The sequence below is a fragment of the Apus apus genome, chromosome 2 (assembly GCF_020740795.1).
Source record: "Apus apus isolate bApuApu2 chromosome 2, bApuApu2.pri.cur, whole genome shotgun sequence".
Classification (NCBI taxonomy): domain Eukaryota; kingdom Metazoa; phylum Chordata; class Aves; order Apodiformes; family Apodidae; genus Apus; species Apus apus.
This window is the reverse complement of record NC_067283.1, coordinates 1,005,235-1,032,164: the sequence shown is the minus strand read 5'-3', so window position 1 is coordinate 1,032,164 and position 26,930 is coordinate 1,005,235. Positions and strand designations below refer to the sequence as shown.

The following is a 26,930-nucleotide window of genomic DNA, read 5'->3' as shown; positions in this document are numbered from 1 at the left end:
ACCCCTCCACCTTCCCCAATCACCCCCAAACCCCCACCCTGCCCTTACCACTGTCTCCCCACTCTCAGACACTCCTGTACCCCCTGCTCCCCAATCTCTCCTCTACCTGCAGCCCCTCCCACAGGCTCTCTGCCCCCCATGTCCCCCTCTCCCAAATAACTGCAGGCCACCTTAGAACCTCTGACCCCCCCCCAACATTCTCAGACCCACCCCAGACCCTCTTACCCTCCCCAAAACCCCAGACCCCCCTCAGACCCTCTGTGAGACCTCCCCCCAACATACCTAGGCTCAGCTCAGACCTTCTGGGACCCCCCAACATCCCCAAATCACCTCAAACTCTTTGTGACCCCTCAACACTCCCAGATCCACCTCAGACCTTCTGGGACCCCCCAACATCCCCACACCCACCTCAAACTCTCTGGGACCCCTCAACATCCCCACACCCACCTCAGAACTTCTGGGACCCCCCAACATCCCCAAATCACCTCAAACTCTCTAGGACCCCCCCAAGATCCCCACACCCACCTCAGACCTTCTGGGACCCCCCAACATCCCCAAATCACCTCAAACTCTCTAGGACCCCCCCAAGATCCCCACACCCACCTCAGACCTTCTGGGACCCCCCAACATCCCCACACCCACCTCAAACTCTCTGTGACCCCCCCCCCAACATCCCCAGACCTACCTGGGACCCTCTGTGACCCCTCCCCCCCAACATCCCCAGACCCACCTGGGACCCTCTGTGACCCCCCCCCCCCCCCAACATCCCCAGACCCACAGACCCACCTGGGACCCTCTGTAACCCCCCCATCATCCCCACACCCACCTGGGACCCTCTGTGACCCACCCCCCCCAACATCCCCAGACCCACAGACCCACCTGGGACCCTCCGTGACACCCTCCACCACCACCCCCAGACCCATTCCAGACCCTCCTCTTCCCCTCTCCAGCTCCAACACAGCCCACCCAGCCTCCCTCAGACCCTCTGTGACCCCCCCCCCCCGCAACATCTTCACACCCTCTACCCCCCCAAGCCCACTCCAGCCCCTCTCTGACCCCCCCCCCACCACACACACACACCCACCCCTCCCCAGGCCCACCTCAGCCCCCATCCCCACCAGGCCCACGCCAGCCCCTCGCACCCCTCTCCCGCCACCCGATCCCTCCCGAACCTGTAGCGTCTGCTGCCGCAGGGCCCGCAGCCTCTCCCGCCGCCTCCGCGCCTCTTCCTCCAGCCTCCCCAGGGCCGGGCCCTCCGCCGCCTCCCCCGCTCCCAACCCGCCGCCGGGCGCCGCCATTTTCCTCCTCCTCCTCCTTCCCCCCCCGCTGCCGTACAGCCCCTCCTGCGCATGCGCCGCAGGCACCGCCCGCCCAGCTCCGAGCGCATCGATTTGGGGGGGGGGGGAAGCCCCGAGCGCATCGATGAGGCAAAGCGCGGGGTGGTTTTGGGGGGGGGGGGGGGGGGGGGTCACATCACAAACGAAAAACGCGCTTAAAATAAGATGACCCAGCTCCGATAGCCCCAAACCCTGATTCCTCCGCCCTTCCAGGGCGCGCAAGGCTCAGCTGGTTTAATTAGGGGGGGTAATTAATTTATTTAAGGAGGGGGGTGGGTACATTTTACCTTCCCCACCCCTTTTTTTTACATCCCCCCCCCTACCCCGGCAGCCCGAGGGGATGTAAAGAGAGGGGTGGGGATGGGACGCCCTCCCCTCCCCCCCTCCCAGCAGCAGGTACCCGGTTACCGGGGGGGGGCGGGGGGGGGGGGCGGTGACAGGGCCCCCCCGTACCTGGGGGAGGTCCCGGTTGGGGGGGGGGGGGGCGGAGCTGCCCGCCGTGCCGTGCCGTACCGAGCCGTGCCGGCCCGGCATGGCTTCCCGGGAGCGGCTCTACGAGCTTTGGATGCTCTACTTCGCCAAGGTGAGGTGGGCACCGGAGGGACCCCTCCCCTCACCAGGGGATTCAATTATTTGCGGGGGGGGGTTCACACAGAGCACCCCTCTCTGCCTGCACCCCCTTCCCCTGCACCCTCTTTCTGCTCTAAGCGGGAGGGGGGGGGGGGCATTACCTTGGGCGTACCGCGCCCCCTCCCCGTTTTGGGAAGGGGGGCACAGCCTTGCCCCCCCCCCTCCCCCCCTTCCCCTTCCTTCGCACCCCACATTGCGCGACGCCCCCCCTCCCCAGCCCCACGCTCCCCATTTTGGGGGCACCGCATTCCCGACCCCCCTTACCCCCGCACCCTACAGCCCTATTATGGGGTGCGCGACACACACACCCCCACCCCCACCCCCCCCCCGTCGCGGACCCCCCTGTCATATCGCGGGGGGTCCCCTTGCGACCCCCCCCCCGCCCCCGTTAGGGTTCACTGCACCCTGAGGTCCGCGACACCCCCTTTGTGGGGGCACCGCGTCCCCCCGGTCCGTCGTGTGTGTCCCCCAAAGATCCCACCCCCCCCAGCTCCGCGACCCCCTCGTGTTACCCCCATATCCCCCAGGAGCCCCCCCCCCCCCAATCCCGCACCTCCCAGCCCCGCCACCCCCTTGGTGGGTACCGCATCCCCCTGGACCCCCTTCTCCACGTCCGGCACCCCCCTTCCCGCCTTACTTGGGGGGGTCTCGCACCCCCTTTATACCCAGCCTGGAGGAGGGGGGGGGGGGCGTGTGTGTGTGTGTGTCCCCCTCTGTCACCGGCAGCGGGGGCGGTGACATTGGGGGACACCCGAGGTGGGGGGGGGGGGGGTTGTCCTGCCTTGGAGGGGTGGGATCTTTCTTAGGGGGGACCCCTCTCAGCCGCCTCCCCCGCCTCGCCAAGGCCACCTCCCCCTCTACCAGCCCGCGCTGGGTTTTGGGGTGAATTCTGCTCATTTCTGCTCCAAGACCCCAACCCGGGTCCCCAGCACGTGTTGCGGGGACACCAGGAGGGGGGTGGGGACACCCGTGGTGTCTGTCACCTCCCCCAGCCCGCGACACCCCCCGGGAGCCACCAGCACCCCACAACACAGCACCCCCCCCCGCACCCCCATGACAGGGACATGGGGTGTGAGATGGGGTGGGCACAGTGGGACAGGAACACGGGGTGGGCATGGGGTGGGCACGGTGGGACAGGGACATGGGGTGTGACGTGGGGTGGGCATGGTGGGACAGGAACACGGGGTGGGCATGGGGTGGGCACGGTGGGACAGGGACATGGGGTGTGACATGGGGTGGGCACGGTGGGACAGGGACATGGGGTGGGCATGGTGGGACAGTGACATGGGGTGTGACATGGGGTGGGCACACTGGGACAGGGACATGGGGTGTGACATGGGGTGGGCACGGTGGGACAGGGATATGGGGTGGACATGGGGTGGGCACGGTGGGACAGGGCCAGGTGGTGTGAGATGGGGTGGGCATGGTGGGACAGGGGCATGGGGTGGGCACGGTGGGACAGGGACACATGACGTGACATGGGGTGGGCACGGTGGGACAGGGACATGGGGTGGGCATGGTGGGACAGGGACATGGGGTGGGCATGGTGGGACAGGGACAGGTGGTGTGACATGGGGTGGGCATGGTGGGACAGGGACACGGGGTGGGCATGGGGTGGGCACGGTGGGACAGGGACAGGTGGTGTGAGATGGGGTGGGCACAGTGGGACAGGGACATGGGGTGTGAGATGGGGTGGGCACGGTGGGACAGGGACACATGACGTGACATGGGGTGGGCATGACATTGCACGGTCATGGTGATACTGGAGGCATGGCATGACACAGGGTGGTCACGGTGCTCCAGGGGCGTGTGGCACAACACGGGCTTGGCGGGGTCGTGCAGGGGACGTGTGGCACGACAGGGGGTGTGCACGGCGGCGTGGGGACACGCGCCACGCCGCGCTGACACGCACGGGGGGACAGGTGCTGCGCCGTCGGGTGTCCGTGGTGGTGGGGGGACACCTGCCACGCCGTGGAGGTGTCCGTGGTGGTGTGGGGACACCTGCCACGCCGTGGAGGTGTCCGTGGTGGTGTGGGGACACGTGCCATGCCATCAGGTGTGGGCAGGTGCTGCACTGTGCCACCTGAGAGGCACCAGGGCTGAGGCAGGACCTGGGTGTCGTCTCCCCAACCACGTCACGCTGCTAGCGGCGATGTCCCCAAGAACCTGGTGAGGACAAGGCTGCCGGGATGCTCCCCTGGCACCTGCCAACCTTTTGCTGCCCCGCTGCCAGGCTCGGACCCGGGGGCTCACCAGCCTGAGTGTCACCTTGATGGCGGTGTCCCCCGTTGCCGTCCCTCTGGGGAGATGGGGGGAGGGCCTTTAAAACGGGGCAGAGCTCACGTCACCCGTGCCACCCGTGCTGGCAGGGGACAGGGATGTCCCCAGGGCTGTCCTGCAAGGTGGTCATGCCATGGTGAGGGCGGTACAGGCCGTATTGTCCCGCCCCGGCCAGGTAGGGTGACGGGAACCTCGACGGGGTCCCACCACCGGGCCCTCCGGTGTCAGCTCCTGGCTCTCCATGGCAAAGAGGTGCCAACCCCGGGGGGCTTCGCCCGCCGTCGCTTCCAGGGAGGTGGGGAGCTCAGGGCAGCCCTGGGGAGGGATGGAGGTGCCAGCGCCAGGTTCCCAGGTGGCCCCGCGCCGGCCGAGCCCAAAAAAGCCACCCAACAGGCTCTGCCAGCCGTCCCGGGGAGGTGCGCGGGAAGGGGGGCACCTTGCAGGGACAGGGGGAGCGACGGGGGGTGGGCGAGGAGGGGAAGGGTGCTGAGAGCTGCCCGGCTGAACCCCCCTCGGGGTGACATGGCTTGGTAAGGGGTGGGAAGGGGGTTTGGTTCGTGCTTTCGGTGCTTCTCCGTGGGGTTTGGAAGCCGCGCTCCCGGAGCTCGGTGCCGTCACCCTGTGTGTCCCAGCGGGGCACATCCCGGAGCCGGTGGGTGGGCGTGAGGAGGGGGTTTGAGGCAGGGACCCCTCGGCAACCCCCCCCCCCCAAAACCGGGCAGGGTGGGAGGAAGCGCCGTTGGTGACTTGGCATTTCCTGGTGTTGTGGGGTTGGGTGGTTGGTGGCGGCGTCTGGTGCCGTTGTTTTTTTGGTGGCTTTTGCACAAGAGCGACGTGGGGTGACGAGAAACTGGGGGGGTGGGTGTGGGGAGCGGGGGTGTGACAGGGACGGGACAAACAGACGTCAAATCACAACAACCCACCCGCCCCGCTCACCCCCTCCCCGGCTCGGCCTGGCGATGGACGGCAGCGGGCAGGTAACGGGGGGTCTGGGGTGGGGGGCTACGTCGGGGGGGACCCCCCCTCCTCCTCCACACACACACACACAGACAGACACACGCACCCCAAAAAAAAAGACACGTGCCCCACCGGATGCTGGTGCTTGTGGTTGAGCGGTAAATGGGTTGGGGGGGAGGCGGGATGTTGGGGGGGGGCGAGGTGGGGGAGGCGGCGGCTCGTGGAGATGTTGGGGGGGGAAGTTGGGGTGCAGGGGGGTGAGGTTTTTTTTGGGGGGGAGGTAAAGTCCCTCCTGTCCCCGGGGATTGGGATGGGGGGGTGGGATGTCCCCAAAGGGGGGACAGGGCCTACCTGGGTTGGAGCGTGTCACCCCAAATGTCTGTGTTGGGGTGTTGGGGGCTTGGGTGACCCCAAATGTCTGTGTTGGGGTGTGAGGGGACGTGGGTCAACCCAAACGTCTGTGTTGGGGTGTGGGGGGACTTGGGTGACCCCAAATGTCTGTGTTGGGGTGTGGGGGGACATGGGTGACCCCAAACATCTGTGTTGGGGTGTGGGGGGACATGGGTCACCCCAAATGTTTGTGTTGGGGTGTAGGGGGACTTGGGTGACCCCAAATGTCTGTGTTGGGGTGTGAGGGGACTTGGGTCACCCCAAACGTCTGTGTTGGGGTGTAGGGGGACATGGGTCACCCCAAGGGGCTGTGTTGGGGTGTAGGGGGACATGGGTCACCCCAAGGTGCCGCCTTGGGTAGCTCAGGGGCAGGGGTAGCCACAATGTGGGGACAGGGGTGACCCTAAGATCTGGGGGTGTCTGCTGGGGGTGACGGACACTGTCACCACGGCTGGGCTGGGGGTGGTGACACCAGCACCCCTCTCTGGCTGCTGATTGGTCAGTGGCTCCACAGGTTGTGCTGCTCTGGCTGCTGATTGGTCAGCGGTTCTACAGGTTGTTGCTGCTCTGGCTGCTGATTGGTCAGCGGTTCCAGAGGTTGTGCTGCTCTGGCTGCTGATTGGTCAGTGGCTCCACAGGTTGTGCTGCTCTGGCTGCTGATTGGTCAGTGGTTCTACAGGTTGTTGCTGCTCTGGCTGCTGATTGGTCAGTGGTTCTACAGGTTGTTGCTGCTCTGGCTGCTGATTGGTCAGCGGTTCCAGAGGTTGTGCTGCTCTGGCTGCTGATTGGTCAGCGGTTCCAGAGGTTGTGCTGCTCTGGCTGCTGATTGGTCAGCGGTTCCAGAGGTTGTGCTGCTCTGGCTGCTGATTGGTCAGTGGTTCCAGAGGTTGTGCTGCTCTGGCTGCTGATTGGTCAGCGGTTCTACAGGTTGTTGCTGCTCTGGCTGCTGATTGGTCAGCAGTTCCAGAGGTTGTGCTGCTCTGGCTGCTGATTGGTCAGCGGTTCCAGAGGTTGTGCTGCTCTGGCTGCTGATTGGTCAGCGGTTCTACAGGTTGTTGCTGCTCTGGCTGCTGATTGGTCAGCAGTTCCAGAGGTTGTGCTGCTCTGGCTGCTGATTGGTCAGCGGTTCCAGAGGTTGTGCTGCTCTGGCTGCTGATTGGTCAGCGGTTCCAGAGGTTGTGCTGCTCTGGCTGCTGATTGGTCAGCGGTTCCACAGGTTGTTGCTGCTCTGGCTGCTGATTGGTCAGCGGTTCCAGAGGTTGTGCTGCTCTGGCTGCTGATTGGTCAGCAGTTCTACAGGTTGTTGCTGCTCTGGCTGCTGATTGGTCAGCGGTTCCAGAGGTTGTGCTGCTCTGGCTGCTGATTGGTCAGTGGTTCCAGAGGTTGTGCTGCTCTGGCTGCTGATTGGTCAGCGGTTCTACAGGTTGTGCTGCTCTGGCTGCTGATTGGTCAGCGGTTCTACAGGTTGTGCTGCTCTGGCTGCTGATTGGTCAGCGGTTCCACAGGTTGTGCTGCTCTGGCTGCTGATTGGTCAGCGGTTCTACAGGTTGTGCCAATCTGGTTGCCCATTGGCTGGTGGCCCCCCTGGATGTTCTAAGACTCCTGTTGCCAATTGGCCGGTTGCTCCTGGGGAGCTTGACCACTCTGGCCGCTGATTGGCTGAGACCTCAGGGGTGGCGTTCAGCGTGGGCTCCGATTGGCCAGCGGCTCCAGCCCCGCCCTCCCTGTCCTTGCAGAAAGACCTGTCCTACCTGCAGCAGTGGCTGGAAGCCTTTGTCATGAACTTTGAGAAGATCATCACCCTGCCCTCGCTGGAGCCCAGGAGGTGAGGAGGAGCGGCCAGAGGTGCTGCTGGGGTGACGGGTTGTGGGGTGACACCCACGGGGCAACCTGGGGGTTGTCACGGCCGCTGCTCATCCGCTCCCCGTGGTTTTCATCCATCCGGTTGCTCGAAGGGGATGGTGGTGGTGGTGATGGGGTTGTGGGGATGGGGGTTGGGGGATGGGGGGTCTGGTCACATCCTGCTCTACCCCCTCTTCCCTCCTGGGTTTTGTCCCCATCCCAGGCCGGAGGAGCCAGTGTCGGAGATCCCGGTGCTGCCCCGGGAGGTGCTGCAGGTGCTGAGCCAGAGGTTGGGACAATGTGTGGCCCAGATCCCACGGGAGGAGAGCGGTGGGGCCAGCCTGGGACAGGCCCTCCTGCTCCTCAAGTTCTTCATCATCATCTGCAGGTGGGTGGCACCCCACCACCCTTGGGGAGGTGGTCCCGGCCTCTCTCTGTTCCCCCCCTCCCCACCCATGGGGGGGCTCCTGGTCCCAGTCCTTCTGATGCTGCAGGATCAGCCCCCCCAACAAGGGCAGCCCAGCTCTGGGACATGGAGGGGATCCCCCCTCTCTGGCTCCTGTCCCCCCAACAAGTCTTTGCTGAAGGGACCAAACTGAAGGACCCCACCCCCCCCCCAAAGTGCATCACATCACCCCAAAACAAAGTATTTCCCCCCTACCCCCCCCCCCAAAGTGCAGCATTGCCCCCCCTCAGCCCCACCAAGCACATCCCACCCCCCTTGGCCCTGGCAGCAGCATCTCCACCAAGCCACCACCTCCATGTCCCCAGGGGGGGGTGACATCACCCACCTGTCCCCCCATTTCCCAGCCATGGGTGGCGTTCAGCTGAGGACGTGCCCTAACTTGTGCTGGCTGCTGCATTATGCACCCCCCCTAAAAGGTGCATAACAAACCCACCCCCCATGATGCATGAACCACCCCCTGGATGCATCAGCCCCCCCCATGATGCAATAACTCCTCCAACGTGCATCAACCCCCCCCCCCAATGATGCATGAACCCCCCCCAATGATGCTTTAATCCCCCTCATGGTGCATTAACCCCCCCATGAAGCAATAACTCCTCCAAGGGGCCCCAAGCCCCTCCCCAGTGATGCTTTAATGCCCCCCCTATGATGCATCAACCCCCCCAATGATGGATCGACCCCCCCATGATGCATCAACCCCCCCATGAAGCATTAACTCCTCCAAAGTTCATCAGCCCTCCCCCCCAATGATGCATCAACCTCCCCATGAAGCAATAACTCCTCCAAGGGACACCAACCCCCTCCCTAATTATGTTTTAATGCCTCCCCCCATGATGGATCAACCCCCCCATGATGGATCAACCCCCCCATGAAGCAATAACTCCTCCAAGGGGCACCAACCCCCTCCCTAATTATGTTTTAATGCCCCCTCCCCCCCCATGGACCAAGCCCCCCATGAAGCAGTAACTCCTCCAAGAGGCACCAACCCCCTCCCCAACGATCCATCAACCCCCCCATGGTTCCACAACTCCCCATTTGCATTAACCCTTCCTCATGATGCATTACCCACCTCCCCCCCCCCCCGATGCAAAAGCCCCTCGTGATGCATTAAACCCCCCCCCAATGTGTTATTCCCACCCCCTCCTCCCAGGAACCTGGAAAACATCCAACCAGACAAGACCCCCGGCTTCATCCCGGAGGTGCTGAAGCTGCTGCGGGTCTGTGCCAGCCAGGTAAACCCCTGCCCTAATTTGGGGGGGCTCTCATCCAAAGGAGGAATTTTGGATTTGGAGAGGGGGGGGGGGTTGTTAATCTCACTCCACTTTTCCAACAGCTGAAGAATCCCCGGGAAGCTGAGGGGGGTGGGATGCAGCTCCTGGAGAGCGGGATGCTCCACGCCCTCCATCTCTGCGAGTGCCTCTTCGACCCCTACCAGACCTGGCGGCGGCAGCTGAGCGGGTGAGCTGGGCACCCCCCCGCACCCCTAAACCCCACACACACCCCTGAACCCCACACACCCCCCTAGCCCTCCCCCCCAAACCCCTCCCCTGCACCCCCAACACCCACACACCCACCCCAACTTCACCTCTCTCCTTCCAGGGAAGTCGTCAGCGCCAAAGAGAAGAGTAAATACAAGTTCCCCCCGGCCCCTTTGCCCCCCGAATTCAGCACCTTCTTCCAAGGTAAAGGGAAAAGATTCCAGGGAAAACAGAGGATCCTCTACCTGCCCCAGGATCACTTTATGATTCCAGGGAAATATAGGATCCTCTACCTGCCTTGGGATCACATTGTGATTCCAGGGAAAATGTAGGATCCTCTACCTGCCTTGGGATCACTCTGTGATTCCAGGGAAAATGTAGGATCCTTATCCTTCCGTGGGATCACTAAATGATTCCAGGGAAAATACAGGATCCTCTACCTGCCTTGGGATCACTCTGTGATTCCAGGGCAATCATAGGATCCTATCCCTACCCCAGGCCCCTCTATGTGCCCGTACGGGGGTCCCGGGGGCAGGGGTAGGATCCTGAAGCAGGGATGAAATCCTGCAGCCCCTGGGGACCCTGCAAAAACCAACCCAAAGGGGATTTTCTTTAGGGGGAACCCCCCAAAAAACCACCCTCTGGGGTGAAAACGTTGCGAAAAATCACCTAAAATTCACCCAAGCACCTGCAGATCCCCAGGATGAACCTTCGTTTTGAACCGAAAGCCCTTTTTTTGAGGCCAAAAAAACCACCTCCCCCTAAAGCTGCAGAAATAAACCAAGTGAGCATCTTCCCTCTGCACATCAACACATCCAGCACCTGGATTTTGGGGTGGATTTGTGTAGAAAAGGGATATTTTTTTTCCCTTTTTTGGGGGTTTTTTGGGGGTTTTTTTTTGGTTGCTTGTTCCCTGAAGTAAATCCCTCTCTCCTGGATCCTGGCAGAGAGTTTCCAAGCTGGGAAGCAGCTCCCTGAGACAATCCAGCTCCGACTTCTCCACCTCTTTGGGGCCATCCTCTCTGGATCCAAGGTAGAGCTGGGATGGGGAAGAGGGAGGATTTGGGGATCATCATCCCAAGGGATAAACCCTGGAGGTTTCATTTATTCCCTGCGAGAGAAATCCTGGAATTAAACCACTGATTTTTTTTGGAAACCCTTTCAAAAAAACCCAAAACATTTCCTTCTTTTTAACCTTGAATCATTTTTTAAGGTAAAACCCACCCAGTTTGGGGCTGGAAATTGAATTGTGGAATGAGTCTGTGATTCTCTATTTAAATTTCCAGCCCTAAATATCTAGAATAGTACATATAAAATATATATAGAATGATTTTGTGATTCTATATTTAATTTTTTAGCCCTAAATATAGATAATATTATGTATATTTAATATATAGAATGATTCTACGATTCTGCATTTAAATTTCCAGCCCTAAATATACAGAATATTATGTATATTTAACAAATAGAATGATTCTATGATTCTATATTTAAATTCCAGCCTCAAATGTACAGAATAGTACATTTACATGTATATAGAATATATAGAGAATGGTTCTGTGATTCTATATTTAAATTTCCAGCCCTAAATATACAGAATATTATATATATAGTTAATATATAGAATGTTTCTGTGATTCTGTATTTAAATTCCAGCCTAATATATATATAGAATATTACATATATGTGAATATATAATATATATAGAATGGTTTCTGTGATTCTGTATTTACATTTCAGCCTCAAATATATAGAAAAGTACAGGTATATGAATATATAATATATAGAGAATGGTTCTATGATTCTATATTAAAAATTTCAGCCCTAAATATACAGAATAGTACATGTAAAATATATATAGAATGATTCTGTGATTCTATATTTAAATTTCCACCCCTAAATATACAGAATATTATGAATATTTAATATATAGAATGGTTCTTTGATTCTATATTTAAATTCCAGCCCTAAATATACAGAATATTATATATATTTAATATATAGAATAATTCTACGATACTGTTTTTAAATTTCCACCCCTAAATATACAGAAAATTATAAATATTTAATATAGAAAATGTTTCTGTGATTCTGTATTTATATTTCCAGCCCTAAATATGCATAATTTTATATATATTTAATATATAGAATTATTCTGTGATTCTGTATTTAAATTTCAGCCTCAAATATATAGAAAAGTACATATATATGAATATATAATATAGAGAGAATGGTTCTATGATTCTATATTTAAATTCCCAGCCCTAAGTATACAGAATAGTATATATAAAATATATAGAGAATGATTCTGTGATTCTATTTTTAAATATCCAGCCCTAAATATATAGAATATTATCTATATTTTATAGATACAGCATTACTCTATGATTCTATATTAAAATTTCCAGCCTTAAATATATAAAATAGCATATATCAAATGCATACAGAATGATTCTGTGATTTGATTTTTAAACATCCAGCCCTGAATATATAGAATATTCTATATATGTATAGATAATATATAGAATGATTCTGTGAGTCCATATTTCAATTTCCAGCCCTAAATATATAGGATATTTATAATATATCTCTATATTATCTCAATATAATTATTCCATTATTCCATATGTAAATGTTCAGCCCTAAATTCAGTGGGTTTTACCTTAAAAAAAATATAAAATCCTGACATTGAGAAGAGGGTTGAGCTGGAGCTGCTGGTTCATCCCTGGTTCAGCTCCAGGTGGTGGGTGAGACCCTCTTGGCTGCCTGAACTGGAGCAGAAATAGGTTTTAACTAATCCAAGGCTTAAAAACTGGGATTTAATTAATAGCTCTGAAGTGTGCCTTCAATTCGTTTGCACGCCCCCAGGAGCAGGGGGTGGCAAAACCCGTGGGGCTTGGTCTTAGCAGCTTGAGTCTGGAGAAGAGAAGGTTGAGAGAGGGGACCCGATGAATGTCTGAATGTCTACATATACCTGTGGGGGGGGTGTCGAGAGGGAGGGGACAGTCTCTGTTCAGTGGTGCCCTGTGGTGGGACGAGGGGCAATGGGTGCAAACTGGAGCTCGGGAAGTTCCTCCTCAAGATGAGGAAGAACTTCTTCCCTGTGAGGGTGACAGAGCCCTGGGACAGGCTGCCCAGAGAGGTGGTGGAGTCTCCTTCTCTGGAGACCTTCAAGACCTCTCTGGATGTGTTTCTGGGTGATCCTGCTGCAGCAGTGGGCTCGGGCTCGATCTCCAGAGGTCCCTTCCAACCCCTGTGGTTCTATGATTCTGTGATTCTATGACTCTTACACGGCGATGGGCGACGTCCAAGCCCATCTTACCCCCACCCCATCATCGTCCCGACAGCCCAACGCGCTGCGGGCCATCGCACCGCCAGCCGTGGAGGTGCTGCTGGGGGTGCTGCGCCAGGGGGCTGGGGAGACCCCCCCTCTCCCCGGGATGCTGGAGCTGGTCCTACACCTGGTGGTGGCCGTGGTCCACGTGCTCCACGGGGGCAGCCCCGGCGCCGGCCCCGTGCCCTTGCGTGTCCTCCTGGATGGTTACTTCAGGGTGCTCAACTCGGACCTGCCCGTCGCTTCCTTGGCACCAGAAGCGGCCGGTGGCCTCGTCGCTCTCCGTGTCCTCATGCTGGGTAGGTGGTTGGGGATGGGGATGGGGACGGGGTGGTGGGATGAGGGTTGAGCCTTCTCCACCTCGCCCTAGATGCCATCCCGGCCATGCTGAGCTGTGAGGACCGGCCAGTTCTCCAAGCTGTCTTTCTCAGCAACAACTGCTTTGAGCACATCATCCGTCTCCTCCAAAACAGCAAGGTACTGGGGTGGCCACCTTGCTGTCCCCACTCCATGACACCAGGGTTGGGCACCCTCATCTTCACCCTCACCCTTCCTGGCTCTAAATAATGCCAGGATGGGACAACAATGCCGCAACAGCATCCCAGGGGTGGGGACACTCCATAACCACCTTCCCTCTTCCCCCCACCCCACCCTGGGTGCTTCTCCCGGGGTTGATGCCCACCTCGTGTCCCACAGCTCTACCTCAGCAACTCACGGGAGGCAGGTGAAGCCCGGGATGAGATCCCCACGAGACCACCAGACGGGGACAAGCTCCAGCAGGTATCATGTGGGGCCACCTCATAACCAAACCACCAGGTGTGGTGGGTTGCGGGCCCCCAACCCCGTGGCTCAGCAGACCCACCACCCCCACGTCTCCGTAGGTCTCTGACGGCAGCTCCGACGCCATCGCAGTCCACGCCATCGGGGTGCTCACCGCCATCATGAGCAACTCGCCCTCAGCCAAGGTTTGGGGTGGACCGGGGTGGGGGGAGACACCCCAAAGAAATGCCTGGGTTCGGGGGCTTTCACACCGAGAGGTGGGCTGGGGTGGAAGCAGCACGTGGAGGGACTTGGTGCAGGGTGCCACGTGTCCGGCTTCTTGCAGGAGGTGTTCAAGGAGCGCATCGGCTATGCCCACCTCTACGAGGTCTTGAGGAGCCAGGGCCAGCCCACCCAACGCCTGCTCCAGGAGCTCCTCAACATGGTGAGCATGCCCACTTCTCCATGCCAAGCAAAGCCCTCAGTGCTGCTGGTTCGTGGTGGAACTCAGCCCCAGCAGTCCCATTCCTTGCCCTCCCCAAAGCCCTCTACCCTGTTAGTTTCCCAGTGGTTCCTCCCAAGAGGTCCTAGGACCATCCTCAGCTTTGGGGAGATTTGAGCCCTTCCTGGTGTGGCAGTGCTTACTCTGGTACTGCTGGATGGGACAATGTTGCCAAAATGCTTCATGCACAGGGTGGGTCTCCAAGGTGCTTGATACATGGGGGTCTCTGACATGCTTGATGCACAGGGGTTTCCAAAATGCTTGATGCGTGGAGGACTTCAGGGCACTTGATGCATGGGGATTCTCCAAGGCTCTTGATGCACAGGGGTCTCCAGGACCCTTGATGCACCTCCAAGGCTTCTGTTGCATGGAGTTCTCTAAGACACATGATGCATGAGGGTCTCCAAGACCCTTGATGCTTGGGGCTTTCCAAGACTTTAAATGCATGGAGGCCTCCAAGACTTTCTATGCACAAGGGTCCGCAAGACTCTTGGTGGACAGGAGTCTCCAAGACTTTGGATGCATGAGGGTCTCCAGGATTATTGATGCATGAGGGTCTCCAAGACTTTTGATGTACAAGGGTCTTCAAGACTCTTGGTGTACGAGAGTCTCCAAGACTTTGGATGCACAGACATCTCCAAGACTTTGGATGCATGAGGGTCTCCAAGATAGTTGATGCATGAGGGTCTCCAAGATTCTTGAGGCATGAGGGTCTCCAGGATGCTTAATGTATGAGAGTCTCCAAGACTCCTGATGCATAAAGGTCTCCAAGAGTTCTGATGCACAGGAGTCTCCAAGGTTTTTGATGCACCAGGGTCTCAGATAAGCTTGATGCACCTCTACCACCAGCCTGGGGTGTCCAGTGGGGGAAGATCTGTCCCTCTCCACGGGCTCAGGGCTGCACCAACAGCCTCTTGCATTCCAACAGGCGGTGGAAGGCGACCACAGCTCCTTCCCGGTGCGTCCCATCCGCAACGAGCAGCCCCTGCTCATCCTGCTGGCCTGGCTGCCAGCCTTGTCCTGCCGGGACCTCCAGCTCTTCCTCTCGGCCCAGCTGCGAAGACTCTGCGAAGCCTCCTTGCCCAGCCGCCTCACCTGTGTCAAGGCAGGCATGGTGGGCTGCCTGCTGGTCGCCCTGGCCGCCCAACCAGCCTTGCCCACCACTTGCTCTGAGAATTTGCTGGAGCTTCTGAGGGCTTTGGGCAGCCTCTCCATCCGGCCCGGGGAGCTGCGGCAACTGCTGCGGCTGCTGCGGCGGGAGAAGGGTCGGGGGCCTCATCCCTACGTGGCTCCCGTCATCCGGGCCCTCTCGGGGATGGCGAGGGTCGAGGGGCCCCCCCGGGCCCTGCAGTGCTTCGACCTGACACCCGGGATGGCTGGGATCATGGTGCCCGCCGTCCAGAAGTGGCCCGGTGGGGCTTTCGCCTTCCACGCCTGGCTGTGCCTGAGCGAGGAGGAGCCCGAGCTGCCGGTGAGGCCGAAGAGGAGGCAGCTCTACAGGTGATGCTCCAAAGGAGGGACTGGGAAGGGCCGAGGTGAGGATGAGGATGGGCGGCGCCACCATCCACACCGTGCTTCTCCTCCACCAGCTTCTTCACGGCTGGTGGGACAGGCTTCGAGGCGTTCTTCACCGCCGGCGGCGTGCTGGTGGTGGCCGTCTGCACCAAGAAGGACTACATGACGGTGGCGTTGCCAGAGTTCGCCTTCAACGACTCGGCTTGGGTGAGTATCATCCCCCACCCCTGTCCCCACCACCATCAAGAAGGGCAACCAGGACAACGGGATCCCTGCTGTCTCCTCCTTCTCTCCCCAGCACTGCGTTGACGTTGTCCACGTCGCCGGCCGACGGCCCTTTGGCCAGAACGTCGTCAACATCTACGCCGACGGGCACCTGCGGAAGACGGCGCAGCTCCGTTTCCCTTCCCTCCACGAGGTGGGACACCCTCCCAGCTGGACCCCTCCCCGTGGCATGGGGCTGGGGGCCCACCACAACTCTTTTTCTCCCTTCCAGTCCTTCACCTCCTGCTGCATCGGCTCCGCGGGCCACCGAACCACCACTGCCACCACCACCACCAGTCACCCACCAGCGCCGCACGCACCAGAGCTGGTGTTCCCACCACGTCCTGTGCTCCACCACTCCCAGTCTGTACCTGCCACCTTGGGTCCCCATGCCTGGACCCCCACTCAGCCCCCCACTGAGGGGGTAGTGGCCACCACGGCAGCTGGCAGCCAGGACACCGAGTGGGGCAGCCCCACCTCCTTGGAAGGTCACCTGGGCTCTGTGGCCATCTTCTGCGAGGCTCTGCAGCAAGCCCAGGTCAAGGCACTGTTCTGTGCAGGTACATTGGGGTGGGACACGAGGGACATCTGTAGGGGTGCTGGTGGCTACCAGGGTCTCCCCCTACCATGCCTCAGCTCACCCCATTCCTCTTCCCCCAGGGCCAAATGTCACATCACCATTTACACAGGAAGGTGACCTGGCAGAGCTCAGCAGCAAGCTCTTGCTGTACTATACCCCACAGGTGAGAAGAGCCACCCCCTGGGGACAGGGACAGCACTGGTGGACCTTCTGCTGTAGGTGACATCTCCAGGAGCATGAAGACGCTCCCATGTTGTTCTCTTCTAGGCCTGCAGGAACAACATCTGCCTGGACCTCTCTCCCAGCCAGAGCTTGGACGGGAGGCTGACAGGGCACAAGGTGGTCAACTGGGACATCAAGGTATGCTGGGTGCAGGGTCATCCATCCTGGCCCATCCACCCCATGGTGTGGAGGGCTGGGCCCCTCCTGGGGCAGGGGCAGGACCCCCAAGGGGTGTTGGGTGGCCATGGTGGTTCCCCTGGACCCTACAGGGACTCAGCTACATAATATTGGGTCCACCAAGGGTCCACATGCCCCATTGGTCTTCCAAGTATCAGCCTGACCCACAAGTCCATCATGGACCTATCTGCCCTGTAGGTCCTCGGCACCCAGGGTGGGCACCATGGGTGGTGCTTTTTGGGGAACTCCTCAGTTTGTGCCATAGGGTCAGGTCAGGGTGCAGCCCAGTCTTTGCTGGCCACAGGGCCTGGCTCTCCCCAGCTTGGGCTGAGCCCATGAGCAGGCAGGATGGACCTTAGGTGCACACGCAACCTCCTCCTCTGTGCTGCTGTCACCACACAGCACCCAGCAAAGCCTCTCGCCTCCTTCTGGCAGGACGTGGTCAACTGCGTGGGTGGGATGGGAGTGCTGCTGCCCCTGCTCGAGCAAGTGGTGTCCAAGAAGGAGGAACCTGAGGATGAGCAGGAGACCAACGACCTGGTGGGGCCGGAGTTGACGTCCTCCAGGAACGCCCAGGGCATGCTCATCCCGCTGGGCAGGTCCTCAGGTGAGGATCCTGGGGGGGCTTGGAGCAGGAGCCATCCTGCTGGGGTGGCTGGAGGTGACCCCACTGCCACGTGGGTGCTGCCTGGAGCAGGCTGGTGTCTACCATGGGCCTGAGAGGTCTTGCCTGGGGCACCGAGAACTGCGGGGTGATGAGAAACCATCAACCTCTTTTCATGTTTTTATGACCCAATTAGTCATAAACAAGTAGTTCCGGGAAGACAAAGGTGGCTCCAGCCTCCTTGCCTCCAGCTTGCCTGGGTGTGGAGTCTCTGGTGTCTTATAGTAGGGCTGGGTTGATGCAGGAGCCTTCTCCTGCATAGATGAATGGGGTTTTCTCCTGATACCCAGCTGCTTGTTTCCGAGAAGCTCAGGGCAAGGGAGATTTCCACTTGCTTCAATCTGGGGGCAATGAGGGGAACTGGGGCTGAGAAGTTTGCAGAGAAAAGTTTCTGGCGGGGTCTCCAGGATGCCCCTGGAAGGTGCTGGCAGCTCCCGGCAGGGCTCTGCCCCGTGCCTTGCAGAGAGCAGGCTGGAGAGGAACAGCGTGGCCGCCTTCCTGCTGCTGGTGAAGAACTTCATCCAGAACCACCCAGTGAACCAGGAGAGCCTGGTGCAATGCCACGGGCCAGCCATCATCGGGGCACTGCTGCAGAAGGTACGGGGGCTACCAAAGGATCCACCCCGTGGTCCTCGAGATCTTTCTGCAAGGGGCACACCGGGGCTGCAAGCCTCTTCTCTCACCCGTGGCAGGTCTCCAGCCCACTGCTGGACATGAGCACGTTGATGGCCTCGCAGATCCTGATGGAGCAGGTGGCCTCCGAGGGCAGCGGGCTCCTGCTGCACCTCCTCTACCAGCATCTCCTCTTCGACTTCCACATCTGGAGCAACAGCGACTTCGCCGTCCGCTTAGGTGGGAACTGGGGGCTGCCTGGGGGATGTTCTCCATCCCAGCTGGCCTCCACAGCCACTCACAACCTTCTCCTCACAGGTCACATCCAGTACCTGGCCAACGTCGTCAAGGACCACAAGCAGCGGATCCGCAAGAAGTACGGGGTGCAGTACGTCCTGGACTCCATCCGGACCTTCTATGGGTGAGCTGCCACTTGCAGCCTGGACCTCTGAGCCCTGACCTGGTGCTGGTGGGCTTGACCCCTCAGAGCTCTGGATTGGGGTAGACACCTTTTGCCTGGGGCAATATCCCCACTGCAAGCACCTCCTGGGGTGATCTTCTGGTGTTGGGAGCATGGTGGTGGGGGTAGGACCTTCCACTCCCTTTGTCCTTGCCCCCATCCTCAAGCCTCCACCCAGAGCTGGGACCAATCAGCCCCAAAACCCACCACCAGCATCTCCTCAGCTGCAGATCATAGTGGTTTCTGCACCTGCTGAAGTCCTTTCCTTGTCTGACCTGGTGTGTTCCCACACCCCCGTGACACTAGAGGTGCTTGCACCCTGCAGAGACATTTCCCAGTGAACAGGCCTGGCCAGAAGGGTTGTCCACACTGAACTGCTCCTCAGCTGGTGGGATTTGGGATCATACTGGCAATGAGTAACACAGGACAGGAGGGCAGCTGTGCACGTCCCCAGCAGGAATACCCACGTGCGTTTGTCCCTCAGCACCTCCAGGGAGAAGACCACAGCCACCGATGACATCAAGACAGTGCAGACATCCCTCTTCAGCCTGGTGAAGGATTTCTTCTGCAGGAGCTTCTCTGGGGAGGAGATGCACAGCTTGCTCAGCTACGTGGCCGGGGCACAGGACGAGCAGCAGGTATTGTCACCAAGCCACCCATGTTCCCGAACACCTCAGCAGTCCATGGGCTGTCATGGTGCTTGGCAGCAGGTGCAGAGAAGCTGCTGAGATCCTGGTGAGGCACATGGACAGCCAGCCCTGTGTCCCACAGGTCTGCGGGGCGCTGGAGGTGATCCACAGCCTGCTGAAGGGCTCGCCAGCCCAGGAGCAGCTCTTTGCCTTCCTCTTTGAGCCAGGCCACGTGGAGGTCCTCTTCTCGCTGCTGGTGCAGAAGAAGTTCTCGGATGAAGTGCGGGAGAGGGTCTTCAAGGTCAGGCGAGTCCCCGGTGCCAGCCTCTTGCCATCCCCAGTGGCCAGGGACTTTGCCACAGCAGGGTGGCCACCCCTCTCTGCCTCACCAGGTCCTCTACAAGATGCTGAAGTATGAGAAGATCCCCGAGCGCAGCAAGAACCGCCTGAAGCTGAAGGATATTGGGTACCAGGGGCTCATTGCCTGCCTTGGTGATGTCCCTGGCTCCATGCTGCTCTTCCGCTGCCTCTCGGAGCAGGTCCTGGGAGCAGGTACCACCTGCCCTGCCCAAACCAGGCTGGTCCTGGCCACCCATCCCAAGCACATGCCATGAGTTCATCGGTGGTGGCTTCCCACAAGGCTCAGGCAGTCTTGGGGGCTTGGGGGTGTTTGGTGGCTTTCAGGGACAGAAGGAAGTATCCCACCATTGTATTGTCTCTCCTTGTCCATAGACCCTCCCAGCTACAAGGACCTGGTGGCTGTGGTTTACCTGTCCCACCGGGCCGAGCTGACCGTCCGGCTCGATATCTGCCGCAAGGTGAGCAGGACCATGGGTGCAAGGGGCTGTGGCCAAGTGGTCACCCTGGTGAGGAGCCCCTTGGGCACCCAGCCATGCCTGAATGCAGGGGTCATGGGGATGGTGGTAACACCCCATGCATGGGGCTGCTGGCACGTGGACAACCCAGCGTAGAGGTGGTGCAGCACCCAATGGTAGTTAGGGGAGATGCAAGATCTCGGGACCGCTGGCAACCAACCTGAACATCCTGCCCCTTGGACAGACAAAACCCCCAAGAAGTGGCCAGGAGCTGAGACAGCATCATCAGGTCTCCCCCACCTGCTCTTTCTTGCAGCTCTTCCACTTGATCTACGCTCAGCAGGACATGGTGAAGCAGCTGGCAAGGTTGGCCGGCTGGCAGGACACGCTCACCAAGCTCTACGTCAAGGAGTCCTACGAGTTCCGCCAGCACAGCCTGAGCAACGCGAGCAACGTGGGCTGCCTGGAGCTCCTCTGCTTCTCAGACACCCCCAGCAAAGAGGGGATGAGCTCGCCACCAGCTGAGCTGCAGGAGCTGGATGTCTTCCTGCCTCTGGGCTACGAAGCCTCTGACCAAGAGCTCTCTGAAGGCTTCTCTGACCACTCCGTCTCCCCAGGTGGCCGCACCAAGTCCTTCCATTCCTACAACTTCAAGTCTTTTGACTCCTCTGACCAGGCCAGCCGCTCATCCTCCAACCCTGGTGATGGTCCTCCTTTTGATGGTGTCTACCACCCACTCTCACCCTTCTCCACCTCACCCTTTGACCTGGGACTTGACCTGGCCAGCACCAGTTCCATTGCCACGGCCGAGAGCGGCGCGCAGACCCCCGCCAGCGGCCCTGGCACCCCCTCACCCTTGGAGAGCTTCAAGCCTTTCCCAGGAATGCGAGCACGCAAGAGCTCCAGCCTCTCCAATGTCCTGGATGAGAGCAGCTACCAGGACACACTGCCCAGCGACAACATCTCCAACACCAGCAACCCCCAGGTGAGCCCCAAACCATCGTGCCCCCCCATCCCGGGCTACAGTGCACCCTGAAACTCTTCACCCGTGCTTTCCGTTGGCAGCAAACACCTGAGGAGGAGCTGTGCAACCTCTTGACCAACATCATCTTCTCAGTGACCTGGCGTGGGGTGGAGGGCTGGGATGACACAGCATGGAGGGAACGTGGGCAGGTCTTCTCCGTCCTCACCAAGCTGGGGACGGCGTGCGAGCTGGTGCGGCCCCCCGATGAGATCAAGCGCAGGTGAGTCCTGCCCAGCTTCCAGGTGGGTGCATCCCAAGGGAGGACCACCCCATGGAGACACCTGCTCTCCCACAGCCTGCTGGAGATGATGCTGGAGTCAGCACTGACGGACCTGAAGGAGTCGGGACCAGCCGCCCTGCCTGGGCTCACCCACAACGCCCTCAAGCTGCTGCGCCTCCTCCAGGACTTCTTGTTCTCTGAGGGACACAACAACCAGGCCCTGTGGAGTGAGAAGGTGGATGGGCATGGGCAGGGGGTCCTGAACCTGAGCTCTGAACCCTAACGCTGACTCCTAACCCTGCCCCTCCCTGCAGCCCTTGAACCCTTAGAAAGCAACCTGTGCCTTAATCCTAAACTCTGGCCCTGACCCATAACCAGTAAATCCAGCCCTGACCCTGACTCTACACTGTTATCATAAACCCAGTCCTATACTCTAACCCTCTATGCTAAGACCTGACCCTAAAACCTATCCCTAACTCCTAACCTATCATTCGATCCCTAATCCTTGCTCTAAACCCAAACCCTGATCCTAACCCCTAATCCTAAACTTTAACCTTAATCCTACACCCCAACCATAAACTCAACCTGACTCCTATACTCTAAACCCTAACTCATAACCTGTACATTGAACCGTGCCACCTAAATCCTAATCTTAGACCTTAACCCTACATCCTTGTCATAAACCCCAAGCCTTAACCCCAATCTTAACCTTTAACCCTTCCTGTTAAAAACCCCAAACCCTAATCTCAGCTCATAACCTGCAATCTAACTGTACCTCCTAAATCCTAATCCTAAACCTTAACCGTCCAGCCTTGCCATAAACCTCAGCCCTAACCCCAATCCTATACCCTGCCCCTAACCCATCCTAACCCTTTTCCCTGCAACCTTACTGTAAACCTAACCCTATACTCTAACCCTAAATGCTAATATGTAACCCTAAACCCTAACTAATAACCTGTAACTCCAACCCTAACCCTTGCTGTAAACCTGAACCCTGATCCTAAACCCTAATCCTAAACTTTAACCTTAACCCTACACCCCTACTGTAAACCCAAAACTCTAGCCCTGTACCTCTAGCCCTAACCCATAACCCTAACCCGTAACCTGCAATCTAACCTACCTCCTAAATCCTAATCCTAAACCTTAACTCTCCAGCCTTGCCATGAACCTCAACCCTAGCTCCAGTTCTTCACCCTAGCCCTAACCCCAGTCCCAACCCTTAACCCTGCACCCTGCACCCTCCAGTAAATCTAACCCTATGTGCTAAAACCTACCCCTGTATGCTAAGATCTAACCCTAACCTGTAACAGGTAAAGTGAACCCTAACCTAATGGTAAACCCTAAACCAAAACTTGAACCTTAGCCCTACACCTGTACTGCAAACCCAAAACTTTAGTCCTGTGCTCTAAGCTCCAAACCTAAACCTTAACCCTAACTCAGCTGCACCTCCGAAATCCTAATCCTGAGCCTTAGCCCTACAGCCTTGAGTAAAGCTCAGTCCTGCACCTCAGTCCTCACCCCAACCCTGACCCTTCATCCTAACCCTTAACTAGGTGAGGTATTAGGTTGAAGTTCTTCCTTTTGAGGATGGGGAGAGCCTGGCCCAGGTTGCCCAGGGAAGCTGTGGCTGCCCCATCCCTGGCAGTGTTGAAGGGCAGGTTGGATGGGGCTTGGAGCAGCCTGGGCTGGTTGGGAGGTGTCCCTGCCCATGCAGGGGGGTTAGATCTGGATGACCTTGAAAGGTGCCTTCCAACCCAGTCCACTCTAGGACTCTATTCTTTGATTCTGTGATTTGGCCCAAGCTTTTGTCCATCCTTGGTGGATAAGCTCAGGTCTCAGAACCCAAATCCACACTTCAGTGCTCGGGGAGCACGTTCCTGTGCCAATCAGCCCCCAGATCCCCAGCTGAGACTCCTCTTTCGTCAGGCTTGATGGGGCTTGGAGCAACCTGGCCTAGTTGGAGATGTCCTTGCCCATGCAGGGGTTTGGGCTAGATGACCTTTAGAGGTCCCATCCAACCCAACACATCCAATGATGCAAGTCTGTCAGGAGGGTTATGAGTTGGGGCCCTGCCCTACACCCAAACCCACGTCAAGCAAAGCCCCCAGGGTGGCTGGCCGATGGGGACAGACCTGGTGGCTTTCCACCCAGCCAGCCAGTGAGGTGAGGGGGTGTGGGGCTGGGCAGGGGGCTCACTGTGTGTGTGTACCCCCCCCGCAGATCTATGAGGGAGTGAGCAGTCTGCTGGACAAGCTGGGCGTCTGGTACCACCTGGCCAACGGCACCTCCGACCTCAAGGAGATGGCCCAGACAGGTCTACGCATCCTGGTGGGCTACATCATGCTGCAGGACCCCCAGGTGGGTCAGCCCTTCCTGGGGCTCAGGTGTGGGCACCCACAGCCCTTGGGGCAAGGCAGGTGGCCCCATCTCATGTCCCATGTCCCCTCCCAGCTGCACTCACTGGCCTACGTGAAGCTCCACAGCCTGCTGCAGACCTCCTCAGCCCCCAAGAAAGATGAGGCTTGCTACCTGCTGGGCAAGCTGGAGACCCCCCTGCGGCGCTCGCTGGACACCAAGTCAGAGACCTTCTCCTGGTTGGTGCCCATTGTCAGGACACTGATGGACCAGTGCTACGAGACCCTGCAGCTGCAGCTCTTCCTGCCCTCGCTGCCCCCCACCAACGGCAGCCCCACCTTCTACGAGGACTTCCAGCTCTTCTGCACCACCCCAGAGTGGAGGACGTTCATTGAGAAGCACGTGGGTGCTGCAGGGCAAGGGGTGGCATTGCCACTGGGGGAACCTCTTCCCAGGCTTAGAGATGGGTCCATGCTGTGGCTGAGTCCCTTGTTGTCACCACTGGGTGGGGGCAGCAAGGGTGACCTCCAGGGGGTAGATGCTCATGGCCTGGTGGGTGCCAAGCCCTGCGAATGTCTCCTCCTCTCATCCTGGTTCTCTCGGTAGGTGCAACCCACCATGGCCCAGTTTGAGATGGACACCTTTGGCAAGAGCCACGACCACATGTCCAATTTCTGGAATGCCTGCTATGATGCCATGATGAGCAGCTCCCAGCGGCGGGAGCAGGAGAAGGCAGCCAGCCGCAAGATGTTCCAGGTACTGCCTGGGTTGTCACCCTGGGGATGTGCTTCCTCATCCCAAGGGTGTGCTCTTCACCCCAAGGATGTGATCCTTGCTCTGGGCTTGTCATCCTAGGGACATGCTCCTTTCCCTGAGGACATTAATCCTGGGGATTTGCTGCTCATCCCAGGAAGATCATCCTGGGGATGGCGTCCTCACCCTGAGGTTGTCATTCTAGGGACATGCTCTTTGCTCCAGGGGCATGCTCCTCACTCTGGGAACATTAATCCTGGAGGTTTGTTCTTCATCTTGGGGATGTCATTCTGGAGACATCCTCCTGACCATGGGAGCATTGCCCTCAGGATGTGGACATCATCCCGACGATGTACTTGTCATCCGAGGGATGTCATCCTGGGGAAGGACTCCTCACCCTGGGAACATGCTCTTCATCTCAGGGATGTCACTCTGGGGAGATCCTTGTCAATCTGGGGACATTGTCCTCAGGATGTGGTCCTCATTCTGGGGCCATTATTATAGGGATGTGCTCTTTATCCTGGGGACATTGTTCTAGAGACGTGCTCCTCATCCCAGGAGCATCATCCTGGGGATACACTCCTCACACTGGGGCCATGCTCCTCATCCTGGGGACATCATCATGGGGCCATTTTCCTTCCCCTGGGGATGTCACCCCATGGACATGCTCCTCAGCTGAGGGGTACCCCCAAGGCCTGATGGAACTCCACTTTCCCTTGGCAGGAGCTGGTCCTGGAGCCAGCAGCGAAGCGCGCCAAGGCGGAAAACGCCCGGCACGCCAACGTGCTCAAGCAGGCCAACAACCACCACAGCACCGTGCTGAAGCAGTGGAGGTCCCTCTGCCGCCTCCTCACCTCCCCACGCTCCGCCTGGGCTGACCGGTGAGTCCCCACCTGGGTCCCCAGGGAGGGGTGGCACGTCTGGGGGTCCCCAGGGTGCCTCAGCCCCACCTCCCTTCCAGGAACCCACCGGAGGTTCGTTGGAAGCTGTCGAGCGCCGAGACCTACTCCCGGATGAGGCTGAAGTTGGTGCCCAATGTGAATTTTGACCAACACTTGGAGGCCAGTGCCCTGCGGGACAACCTGGGTGAGGCTGACGGGAGGGGGACACCCAGGGGTGCCCCACATGCTGTGTGTCTGCTGACCCCCTCCTCGTTTCAGGAGCTGACCATCTCCACAACCCCGCTGACTCCCTCCCGCTCGCCATGGCCAAGGAGGCCAAAGTGAGTGAGTTGGAGGATGACCAACTGGCCGAGGAGGACCTCCCTGTCCTGGACAACCAGTGAGTGTCCCCAGCCCCTGCCATGGCACACGCTCTCCCAGGCTGTGGGTGTCACTGGGGTCTCCTTACCCCCGGTGTCACCTAGGGCTGAACCCAAGGAGCAAAACCAGCGAGAGAAGCTGGTGGTCTCTGAGGACTGTGAGCTCATCACCACGGTGGCTGTCATTCCTGGCCGCCTGGAGGTGACAACCCAGCATGTCTACTTCTATGATGGCAGCAGTGAGAAGGAGGAGACGGAAGGAGGTAACAACACATGCTCCTTGGGGGGGGGGGGTGGTCCCTGCAGCAAGTCGGGGTGAGGAACCCCCCCAACCATCCCATCTCCTCCAGAAGCCCATTGCGCTGGGTGCTGGTTGTTTTGAGGGTGGGCTCCTCCCAGCCCTAGGGCGATGTTGGCCCCATCCCTCCCTCAGGAATGGGTGTCCAGCTGGATGGTGACACCCGTGGGTCTCTGTGCCCACCCCCAAAACCCTGATCTCGGCAGGGATCGGCTACGACTTCAAGCGCCCCTTGTCCCACCTGCGCGAGGTCCACCTGCGCCGCTACAACCTGCGCCGCTCCGCCCTTGAGCTCTTCTTCATTGACCAGGCCAACTACTTCCTCAACTTCAAAAAAAAGGTGGTGACACCCTTCCCTCCCCCACCCAAACCCCTCCCAGCACCACGACACTGCCCAGCCTCCAGCCATTCCACATCCTACCCGTGTCCCGCCAGGTGAGGAACAAGGTGTACTCCTGCATCCTTGGCCTGCATCCCCCCAACCAGATCTACTTCGGCAGCCGGTCGCCCCAGGAGCTGCTGAAAGCCTCAGGGCTCACCCAGGTACCAGCCCCACCTTGCCCACCCCCTTCCTGCATGGCAAAGGGGAGGGTGCCAGCATGGGATGGAGATGGCCATGGGGTGGGGATGGCCACAGGTTGGCGTTGGCCATGGACCAAGGATGGTGAGCATGGTCATAGAATCCAAGATGGCCACAGGACCAAGGACAGCCATGGAGTGGGGACAGCCATGGGACCTGGGATGGCTGGAGACCAGGGATGGCCATGGGACCAGGGATAGTCATGGGTTGGAGATGATCATGGAAGCAGAGATGGCCATTGGATGAGAATAGCTGTGGGATCCAAGATGGCTATGGAACCAGGGACAGCCATACAGTGAGGACAGCCATGTGACCAGGGATCATTGAAGACCAGGGATAGCCACAGGACCAGAGTTGGCTGTGTGATGGAGATGGCCATGGCACCAGGGGTGGCTGTGGGATCGGGATGGCCATGGCACCAGGGATGGCTGTGGGACCAGAGGTGGCCATGGCACCAGGGACAACAGGGATGGTCTGGGATGGCCACAGGTGGGGGTGCCTGGCCCATCTCCTACCCCCTGGCCCA

General features: G+C 58.6%; 1 protein-coding gene across 2 annotated transcripts in view; it reads left to right on the top strand.

Annotated features, from left to right (window-relative positions):
• The first annotated feature begins 1,839 nt into the window (after positions 1–1,839).
• Positions 1,840–26,930, top strand: part of NBEAL2 (neurobeachin like 2) — a 29,881-nt gene continuing 4,790 nt past the window's right edge. For both annotated transcript variants that reach the window (XM_051611614.1, XM_051611615.1), the window contains exons 1-38: positions 1,840–1,920; positions 7,331–7,419; positions 7,660–7,824; positions 9,053–9,134; positions 9,236–9,360; positions 9,502–9,584; positions 10,328–10,413; positions 12,728–13,013; positions 13,085–13,191; positions 13,411–13,494; positions 13,596–13,679; positions 13,820–13,918; positions 14,904–15,475; positions 15,565–15,697; positions 15,789–15,908; positions 15,987–16,314; positions 16,415–16,497; positions 16,602–16,694; positions 17,169–17,340; positions 17,861–17,994; positions 18,090–18,249; positions 18,328–18,430; positions 18,954–19,107; positions 19,241–19,399; positions 19,491–19,650; positions 19,831–19,916; positions 20,230–20,898; positions 20,979–21,157; positions 21,233–21,392; positions 23,378–23,515; positions 23,609–23,914; positions 24,119–24,268; positions 24,989–25,146; positions 25,227–25,351; positions 25,426–25,546; positions 25,632–25,789; positions 26,031–26,164; positions 26,260–26,367. In XM_051611614.1, the coding sequence (XP_051467574.1) occupies positions 1,870–1,920; positions 7,331–7,419; positions 7,660–7,824; positions 9,053–9,134; positions 9,236–9,360; positions 9,502–9,584; positions 10,328–10,413; positions 12,728–13,013; positions 13,085–13,191; positions 13,411–13,494; positions 13,596–13,679; positions 13,820–13,918; positions 14,904–15,475; positions 15,565–15,697; positions 15,789–15,908; positions 15,987–16,314; positions 16,415–16,497; positions 16,602–16,694; positions 17,169–17,340; positions 17,861–17,994; positions 18,090–18,249; positions 18,328–18,430; positions 18,954–19,107; positions 19,241–19,399; positions 19,491–19,650; positions 19,831–19,916; positions 20,230–20,898; positions 20,979–21,157; positions 21,233–21,392; positions 23,378–23,515; positions 23,609–23,914; positions 24,119–24,268; positions 24,989–25,146; positions 25,227–25,351; positions 25,426–25,546; positions 25,632–25,789; positions 26,031–26,164; positions 26,260–26,367 (6,204 nt within the window). In that variant the 5' untranslated portion in view covers positions 1,840–1,869. The remainder of the gene's footprint in view (positions 1,921–7,330; positions 7,420–7,659; positions 7,825–9,052; positions 9,135–9,235; positions 9,361–9,501; positions 9,585–10,327; positions 10,414–12,727; positions 13,014–13,084; positions 13,192–13,410; positions 13,495–13,595; positions 13,680–13,819; positions 13,919–14,903; positions 15,476–15,564; positions 15,698–15,788; positions 15,909–15,986; positions 16,315–16,414; positions 16,498–16,601; positions 16,695–17,168; positions 17,341–17,860; positions 17,995–18,089; positions 18,250–18,327; positions 18,431–18,953; positions 19,108–19,240; positions 19,400–19,490; positions 19,651–19,830; positions 19,917–20,229; positions 20,899–20,978; positions 21,158–21,232; positions 21,393–23,377; positions 23,516–23,608; positions 23,915–24,118; positions 24,269–24,988; positions 25,147–25,226; positions 25,352–25,425; positions 25,547–25,631; positions 25,790–26,030; positions 26,165–26,259; positions 26,368–26,930) is intronic.